The sequence below is a fragment of the Arachis ipaensis genome, chromosome B5 (assembly GCF_059453495.1).
Source record: "Arachis ipaensis isolate K30076 ecotype BB chromosome B5, ASM5945349v1, whole genome shotgun sequence".
In the NCBI taxonomy this organism is placed as follows: domain Eukaryota; kingdom Viridiplantae; phylum Streptophyta; class Magnoliopsida; order Fabales; family Fabaceae; genus Arachis; species Arachis ipaensis.
This window is the reverse complement of record NC_142440.1, coordinates 7,450,287-7,459,793: the sequence shown is the minus strand read 5'-3', so window position 1 is coordinate 7,459,793 and position 9,507 is coordinate 7,450,287. Positions and strand designations below refer to the sequence as shown.

General features: G+C 34.0%; 1 protein-coding gene across 1 annotated transcript; it reads left to right on the top strand.

Annotated features, from left to right (window-relative positions):
• The first annotated feature begins 1,252 nt into the window (after positions 1–1,252).
• On the top strand, positions 1,253–1,788 carry LOC107640048 (uncharacterized). The gene is made up of 2 exons (XM_016343599.1): positions 1,253–1,387; positions 1,471–1,788. The coding sequence occupies exons 1-2, from the start codon at positions 1,253–1,255 to the stop codon at positions 1,786–1,788; spliced, it is 453 nt and encodes a 150-aa protein (XP_016199085.1).
• The last annotated feature ends 7,719 nt before the right edge of the window (positions 1,789–9,507 follow it).

Genomic DNA, 9,507 nt, shown 5'->3' with positions numbered 1-9,507 from the left:
CGATTTAGAGCATGCTGCCGTTGTGTTTGCTCTAAAGATTTGAAGACATTATCTCTATGGTGTTAGGTTCCAAGTCTTCTCAGATCACAAAAGCTTGAAGTACCTCTTTGAGCAAAAAGAATTGAATATGCGTCAGAGGAGGTGGATGGAGCTTCTAAAGGACTATGACTTCAAGTTGAGTTACCACCCTGGAAAAGCGAATGTTGTGGCGGACGCTTTAAGCCAGAAGTCCCTATGTGCTGCTTAGATGATGCTACGAGAGGAAGAGTTGCTAAAGGCGTTTGAATGCCTGAAATTGGGTGTTGGAGAGGAGTTTGGGACTCTGTGTTTAAGTCAGCTGCAAATTTCAAGTAAATTCAAGTCTGAGATTGAAAAAGCTCAGCAAGATCATAAAGAATTACAGAAAGTATTGCCGGCAATTGAACAAGGGAAGTAGTGGAGAGTGTCAGAGGAAAAAGACGGATTATGGAGGTTTAAGGGCCGAATTATTGTACCGGACGTCGGAAACTTACGGCAGGATATCTTGAAGGAGGCACACAAAAGCGGGTTCTCTATCCATCCGGGAAGCACTAAGATGTATCAAGATCTGAAAACGATGTTCCGGTGGCCAGGAATGAAGAATGATGTGACGTTGCACGTTTCAAAGTGCTTAACCTATCAGAAAGTCAAGATTGAGCATCAGAAACCATCAGGAACCCTTCAGCCCTTAGAGATTTTGTAATGGAAGTGGGAGAGCATTGCAATGGACTTCGTGTCGGGCTTCTCAAGGACTCGGGCCGGATATGATGCTGTTTGGGTGATTGTGGATCGACTGACAAAGTTGCCCCACTTTTTCCCCATTCGAATGAGCTGTACATTGGAGGAGTTAGCATGACTGTACATTAAAGAGGTTGTGAGGTTGCACGGCGTTCCTACCACCATCATATCCGACAGAGATCCTCGATTCACATCAAGATTCTGGGGAGCCTTTCAGCGAGCATTTGGGACTCAGTTGAGTTTAAGCATTACATATCACCCTCAAACAGAAGGTCAGTCAGAGAGGACAATCCAAACATTGGATGATATGCTGAGAGCTTGTGTTTTGGACCAGCCAGCGAGCTAGGATTGGTATATGCCACTAGTGGAGTTTGCATATAATAATAGCTACCATGCAAGCATCGGGATGGCTCCGTATGAGGCTCTGTATGGAAGGAAGTTCTAGTCTCCGCTAAGCTGGTATGAAACTGGGGAGAAGAGCTTGTTAGGGCCTGAAATGATATCTGAAACTACTGAGCAGATAAAGAAAATCCAAAGTCGAATGCTTGTCGCTCAAAGCCGTCAGAAGAGCTATGCTGATCAAAGGCAGAAGCCTTTAGAATTTGAAGAAGGAGAGCATGTGTTTCTGAAGGTTACTCCAACAACTGGAGTGGGAAAAGCAATCAAGACGAAGAAGTTAAATCCCGTTACATTGGACCATTTGAAATTTTGAAGAGGATTGGGCCGGTAGCTTACAGGATTGTCTTACCGCCACATCTTTCAAACCTGCACAACATATTTCACGTGTCGCAGCTTCGTAAATATACTCCTGATGCAAGTCATATTCTGGAACCGAAATCGGTTCAAGTACGAGAAGATCTGACACTTCTAGTAATCCTGGTTAGGATCGATGACACCAGCGTCAAACGTTTGCGCGGAAAGAAAGTATCATTGGTAAAAGTAGCTTGGATTCGAGCTGGTATTGAAGAGTATACTTGGGAGCTCGAATCAGATATGCGGAAGGACTACACACACCTCTTTTCAGGTAACTAAATTTGAATTTTTGAGGGTAAAATTCTTAATTAGGTGGGTAGGATGTAAACCCCGTAAAATTAGCGAATAAATAATCAAAAAATTAATTTTCAATAAAAGAAATTAGAAATGTAAATTTTATAATAAAATAAGATAGAGCCAATTAAAATAAGAATTTTGACACTAATTTTAAATAATTTGGCCCAAAATTGGGTCGAACGGACCGAACCAAGCCCAAAATGGGCCCAAGGCCCAACCCAATCAACCCATACACTTTAAGAAGAATTACTCTTCTTCCTTCATTCAGCCAAGAACGCTGAAGCAAACACAAGGGAAAGGAAGAAAGGTTCCAAACCCTTGTCTTCCATTCAATCATCCATAACTTTTCGCTCCAAGCTCCGATCGCCGCACCGTTTGCGGCCACGCGACCACCGCGTCGAGCTTTATGTATCTATCAGAACAATTTCCTAGGTAAGCCTCACTCTCACTCCAGTTGCTCTACCCCATGATTTCGAAATTTGTGAGTATATATGTTGAGATTTTGTTGGTTTTGGTACTTTAGGTTCGATCTAGCTTGCGAGAATTGTGGGGCTTGGTTCGTTTGGTCCGTGGGTACAGTAAGGATTCTCGACCCATAGTGAATTCATTGGTTAAGTGTGTAGGTATTGAGTTTTGTATATGTATATGTGATAAATGTGAATTAGGTGTGTATATATATGTAATTTGGAGCTTGCTATTTTGTACTCTTGACCCTCTGTTCTTACTTTCTATATACATATGTTTATAAACTCTAGCTTTCTTCGTACGCAAGTAATCCTTGATCTTGAATGTTGCACTTTTGATTTTACGATTTTATTTTGCCTATTCTTCAAGGTTCCTAGTATACTACCTTCTTTCGACTAATATACATATATACGTTTTATTTTAAAGGTCGTAGTACCACACCACATTAGTTTTACGACTTAAGCGTAAAGTTTTGTGTGGTAAGTTGTTACAACATTGAACCAGAGAAAGAACATCAACAACTCTAAAAATAGCAACAATCACATTCAACAACCACCAGATTCACTGAAATCAACATTGAACTAGAGAAAGAACAGGGTCGAAAATTGGAGCTCACCTGGTTGAGAAGACGACGACGACCACCACCACTCGAGGGAGCAGATGCTGCTTCACTGGTTCCGACGAAGGGAACGCAGGGGCACGGTGAGAGACTGAGAGAGCGACGAGGTGAGAGACCCAGAGATTGAGAGTGACGAACTGACGACTGACGAGGTGAGAGGAGAGACGAGAGAGTGACGAGGTGAGGGTGAGGGGCTGCCAACGCCGAGTTAGAGAGAGCAGAGAGACGAGGCTGGCTGGGGTTAGGGGCGGTTGGACTCAGAGTCTCGATTCGTGGCTTAGAGTTCATTCAAAGAGAGGGTGGGATTGCCTGAAACGACGCCGTTTCAGAAAAAAATAAAAATAAATTAATAAACATGACCCCAATCAGGTTAGATTAACCGGCCGGATAACTGAGTTCACATAAAATTCGTCAGGTCGAACCAGATTTTACTAGGTTTATTACATAGACGGTTCTACGAGTGATTTGGTCCAGTCAGATGATCAAATTTTCGGTCGAACCGACCGAATCAAGTCAAGTCCAATAACTATGCTAAATATAGTATGTTTCAGTCTTAGAATACTAAAATGGATATTTAGAAAAAACACTCCAATCATTAAATTAATATAAAAAATGTAATTTAAAATAGCAATATAATTCAAAGTTCTTCACTTACTTCTCATTTGAGGTTTTAATTCTTTTAAAATAAAAAAATTAGTAAAGTAAAAAGTAAAAGTTTATTAATCATTCTTAAATCAATATAATATGACTCACATATAATAGAAATTATAAATTTATGTGTGATTAATCTTTTATTTTATTATTTTATATTTATTTTCACTTAAATTTTTTTTTTTGCTCATTCGAATTCCTTCCTAGAATTTATAATCGGTTTTTGTTGTGAATCTTTCGCGAGTTATTATTAAAAATTTTCTACTACAAACATAGGTAATGACTTTACAGAGAATAAAATATTTGTAATCACCGAATTCAAAATATAAATGACCGTATTATACGTCTGAATGTGTTCGAATTATTATTAACGGAACGCTACCAATTATAAAATATATTAATTATAATGAAATATTTTAGTAGATAATAGTTTAGGTTAAGGAGTTTAAACACATTTCCATCCAAGTCACCAAAAAAAAACACATTTCCATCCTTTATTTGAGGGTGTTCATGAATTAGATTTGATTCGCATATTTACGATGTTTATTCGAATTTGATTCGCATACTAATAGGATTAAATTGTGAATTTTATGTAGATATCCACAAAAATAAATAAATAAATAAATATTTTTTAAATATTTTAACTAATAAATATCATATATATTATATTATTATATATGTTATATTATTTTATTTTTATTGTTTAAGAAATATATACTTAATATTATTTTAAAAGTAAACATGTTTAAAAGAGTAGAAAAAAAGAATTTTATTAATTTTTTAATAAAAATAAATTTTTAAAAATATTTGTATATTTTGTGGATATATCCGATTCGATCCGCAAATATACAGATCGGATCGAATCCAAAATTAAAAACTACAGATATTGAATTCGATCTGATCCAATAATTTTAGTGTGAATCGGATCGAAATTTTGACCATATTCAACCTGATTCAATCTGCGTTAACGTTCATCCATATTTTATTTATCCTTTAATTAATATCTTTCATTTTCTTTCTCTCTTAAATCAGAAACAAACCTAACCTAATTTATATACAATATTCAAAAACGAATAATAATACTTCTGCATAAACATAAAAAAAAGCATTAAGTATTTATGTTGCTTAAAAGTTATAAGGATGACTATTATTGATACTCTATTGATACTACTACTGTTTAAGTCTTTTCATTTTATCAATATAAAAAATTTATTTTAAAAAAGTATACTTATTTTAAGATAAAATTAGTCCTTTTTTTGTTTGACATTAAAATGAGACTAACACCCAAATAAAAGAAACTTAAATACAATTAGATGAGATAAAAATGCTTTTTGTTCATTATCAACTATAATACTAATTATCTCTTTAGAAGAAAAATTTTAAAAATATAGTCTATAATTTAAATCTAAACTATTTTGTGCCAGACAATCTACATTTTTATTTTTTTTTCTCTAAATATTTATAAAATAAACGTCCCAATTTTTCATTATTTTCGACTTGGATCTCAAATTTTTTTTTCCCAATAATTTTAATAATAAAAGGGTAATGACTCTTAAAAACCAAGGCCTACATCACATAGTGGAAGAGTTATTATTATTATTATTATTATTTTGTTGTATGTCTAAAATAAAATTTAAATTTTTGATATTTATTTAAATAAATTAGTAAACTAATAATTAGACTACTCAATTTGGTTAATAGAGGAGTTATTAACCTCCTAGAAAGCTGCACAGGAATTCGAGTCCAGATTAAAATAAAAAAGTGGATAGTATAACATATATGTGTGAGTGAGTGTGTGTTGTAGACAAAAAAAACAAAAGGCCAAGGCCTTAATATTTTCTTGAACTATTATACCATAGCCATATCTCTTTCGGAGTTTTCTATAGTCGAGAAAGTATATTCATGACCTCTAAACTACAGGTATAGTTTAAAATTATGAAAAATCATACGGATGAATTTATAATGTTAATTTAATTAATTAAAAAAACTGAAGAAGACAAGTGCTTCGATACCATGCATGTTGACGCCAGCATCCTCCAATTTCCATGGCCGTCGTCCTCTTCATTCTCTAGCACTGCTTTGAGAACATCCTTTTTCACTTCGTCACTGTCGGCTCCTCTTTCATCTCATTCCACCACACCACCCACTTCTCCTTCTCCCCTTACCTCAAGTGGAGAGCAAGCAAATTAATTTTGAGTTTGAACAAAAACTGAATTAACGGATCTCTAATTATCAATTTTTAAAAAAATTATAAATAACAATAATAATAATCCAATTACATTGAGAAGTTTTTGAAAATTATAAATAAAAAAGGAGTAAGTGGCGATTGATTCTCGCCGTCCTTCATCAACGGCACAAAACATGCCAACAAAATTGGAACTTATTCGCTTCCGTTGAGAAAGACATCCAGAAAATGTTTCAAGAGAAGTACGTTTGGAAAAACACTTGTGTAGTGTTTAGATGAATTGGGACTTGAACTTTGGAACGGCAGCAAGAAGAAACTATGGAGTGAAGACGAAGCAGATTTCTCGTTCAAGATGAAAAGATAGTTGATGCTTCAGGAAGCGGACCTCGACACCATGACCCGCAACGTCTAGTGGAGTTGCGGTTCTGATGGCATCGATTGTTGCGTTTCTATGGAGGCTGAGAAGAAGACCAGGTGATCTGACTTCTGAGGCTGCATCTCTTAGGTGTGTTGTGTTGGACTTAGCCCAGGAAAACAAAAAAAAAAAAAAAGACATCATTTTAAAGGTTAAATACGATTTTGGTCTTTAAAGTAAGGACTGAAAATTTTTTTCGTCCTCAATTTTTTTTTGCATTCGAATTTATCCTAAGGTTTAATTTGGTTTTAAAATCGTCCTTCGAACCAAAATACCCTTCCCCTTCTTCACCAAAATCCTCATTTTCTATTTTTTTTTTCTTTTTCTCCATTACATCAACTCTTCTTCTTTTTTCTTCTTCTTTGTCAAAGCATCAGCAACAACACCAATGAAATAATGTAATAAACATAAAAAAAAATAGAAACAGAAATGAAGCAACTAGAAAAAATAGAAGCAGAAGCAACCAAAGAACAAGAGCAACAAAGAAATAATGGATAATGGAAACAAGAGCAACAAAGAAATAATATAATCTCCATCACTATCTCTCTCAACTCCAAAGAACAACAACAACAATGGATAATGAAATCAGAATCAAAAGAAAAAGAAACAGAAGCAGAATAGAATTAGAATCAACAACAATAATAGAATCATAATAAGAAATAATGTAATTAACAAAAATCAACAAATCTACAAATAAAAAAATTCAACAATATAATTAACAGAAGAAACTGAAGAATCAACAATTAATTAACAAAATCAACAAATCAGAAGCAGAATTGGAAACCTAGGGAGGACCAACGGCGAGGACGCGAAGCACGGCGGCGAGTGACGAGGAGCAGCGGCGAGCGACGCACAACGTCCACCCTCGCGGATCTGCTAGCGTCAATGTCGAACACTGGCGTCAACGTCGAACACTGGCGTCGACGTCCGTCTGTCCCTCACCCTTCCCCCTTTTTCTTCCCCCCATCCGTCCTTCGCCCTTCTTCTTCCCCCTTCTTCGTCTTCCCTCTGAACTTCCCCCTTCTTCTTCTTCCTTTCTACTCTTTCCCTTCCCCGTGTTCTCTTTCTTTCTTTTTTTTTTTTTTCTTTTTTCATTTTATATTTTTTTAATTAAGAGCAGTTTAGTAATAAAAAAAATAAAATTTGGGTAAAAATAACAATTTTAAAATTAAATTAAATCATAGGAATAATTGTATATACATAAAAGAGTTAGAGACAAAAAAATTTTTGGCCCTATCTTAAGGACTAAAAATCGTACTTAATCCTAATTTTAATTTAACCTTTTCATGACCATTAAAGCAAATAATGAAAGTTGGATAAAAATGAATGACAACCACAAAAATAAAATATTTTAGGTTAGCCTTTCAAGCTTCTCAAATATACCTTTTTTTTAAAAAAAAAAAAAATTAAACCCAAAAGAATATTCTTATTAATGACACAATCAGGCAAAACCCAAAAAATATTCTTAAGTGACTATTATCATTCTTATTTAATTATAGTTTATTTTCACTTTTCTAAAATATGACCTATTTTATGATTAAAGAAATAATAATTTTTTTAGGATTAAGTAAGAAATACATAAATTAATTTTTATATGAAAAAGAATTTAGTGTGATATACTAATATTGACCATTGGTAGAATTTGGTGTCGGTGGTAGTGCAGCTATTTACACCTTGCAAAGAGCATAAAAGATTATTGGAAGCTTTTTACAATCTGCAAAATGGCTTAAAAAATAAGGAGTTTTTTTTTTGTGAAAATATTTTTTAGACCTTAAAAGATTAGGTAGTAAAAAAAATTAATAAAAAATATGGAGATCGGTTCACAAATAATGAAAAGTAACATGTGGAGCAAATTTGAAAAAAATATACTTTGTTATTTACCATATAAAAATTTGTGATGACTTCAAGTCAACTTAATTCCATCAACATTCTAAATAGAAGGCCATTAATAGATAGAATTGGATTGGGGTGACGAGAAAGTGTAGAACGCCGCCGAAACCGAGGCGTAGATCGGGCCTTGGCCGAGTTGAGGTACACCAGACGGGAGGCAATGGACGACATGGAGGCAACTGTCGACACATGTACATGGTGTCGATGTCTTATTTATGGTCCTGTATTATCTTCGGAATCATGGTGGAAGTATGCTCTCGAAATTGGTTTCAAGTGGGGTTCGTGCCTTCTTAGTGAGCCTGAAGTGACGACGAATTTCACGAGGCAATGTTTATGGTGTGCGATATGGGCAGGACATAAAGAGTATAAATGTTTGATATGTTATGCATGTAATGTGGGTAATTGTTGTTATGAATTTGTGGAGTTTAAAATTAATAGGAAGAAATATTAAATTTACGAAAAATTCTCTCTCCATTAATGAAATTTGTTCAGCTTTAAAATCTGTCTTTCTTTCGTATGAATGAGTGATGAAATGAAATTAGGAAAGACTCAATTTGGATCCATTTCCAATCAATTTCTAGATGGGGGGAGGGTTTGGATTTAGGCCTCTTGAGTTTTGCTATTTAGATGATAATGATAATGAGACTAGGTTTTGGGTGGGGTTGATTGATTGGTAAAACCAAATTTCAGTTATTGTGATGTCTGAAATGTTTCAAGCGAATAGTTTAAACAACCTACACCGAATTTAGCAGCACAAAAAACGGTAGTTTCGGGTAATTTCTAGGGGTGGACAAATTTTGCTCGCTTATTTAACTTCAAGTCCGAAGGTGTTGTGGTCTTCGAGATTCTTTGCCACAAACCTGTCACCATCCTTTAGGTCCGATGCCACTAGAAAGCTGTAAGAAAATCTATCCTTTTCGTACTTCATGACATTTGCATTATGTAGATTATGTTGGTATTTAACTTTGTAGACATTGCAATATTTTGATAGGTTATCTTGTTAGTTAACATGCTCATTTTTGTTGAAACACCACATTCTGTATTTTGCTATATTGTTCCTCTTATTTCAGTAATTAATACTTGTTTAGTTGAATAACATTCTCCAAATAATTTTACATTTAGGTTTGGTGTAAATTTAATAGAAAATATTAAATTTTAATTCATATTTATTTTTTATCCAAAGAAATTATGTGTATTACTTATATGAGTTATTCTTTTATTAGAAATTATTTTTTAATTTTAATTAAAATAAAATCAACATATTTAATATAAATGCCAGATTTTTTTTTAGCTTCATAGTTTAATAAATTCTAGGCAATAAAAGATCGAGAACATAAAAAATTTGCTCACTGATCTGATCTGCAGTTATTTTGCAATTTTCTGGGGTTGATTTTTAATTATGGTTTCATTTACTAATTCCTTTTTCTTTTTGTAAAATACATATAATAAAATTGTATGATCATGCTTCGAGATGAT

Bases quoted from the DNA above. Each gene is read 5' to 3' on its own strand.
- LOC107640048 (XM_016343599.1), top strand. From the start codon at position 1,253: ATGATATCTGAAACTACTGAGCAGATAAAGAAAATCCAAAGTCGAATG. The intron at 1,388-1,470 runs GTTACTCCAACA...GAAATTTTGAAG, and splicing joins GAGAGCATGTGTTTCTGAAG to AGGATTGGGCCGGTAGCTTA.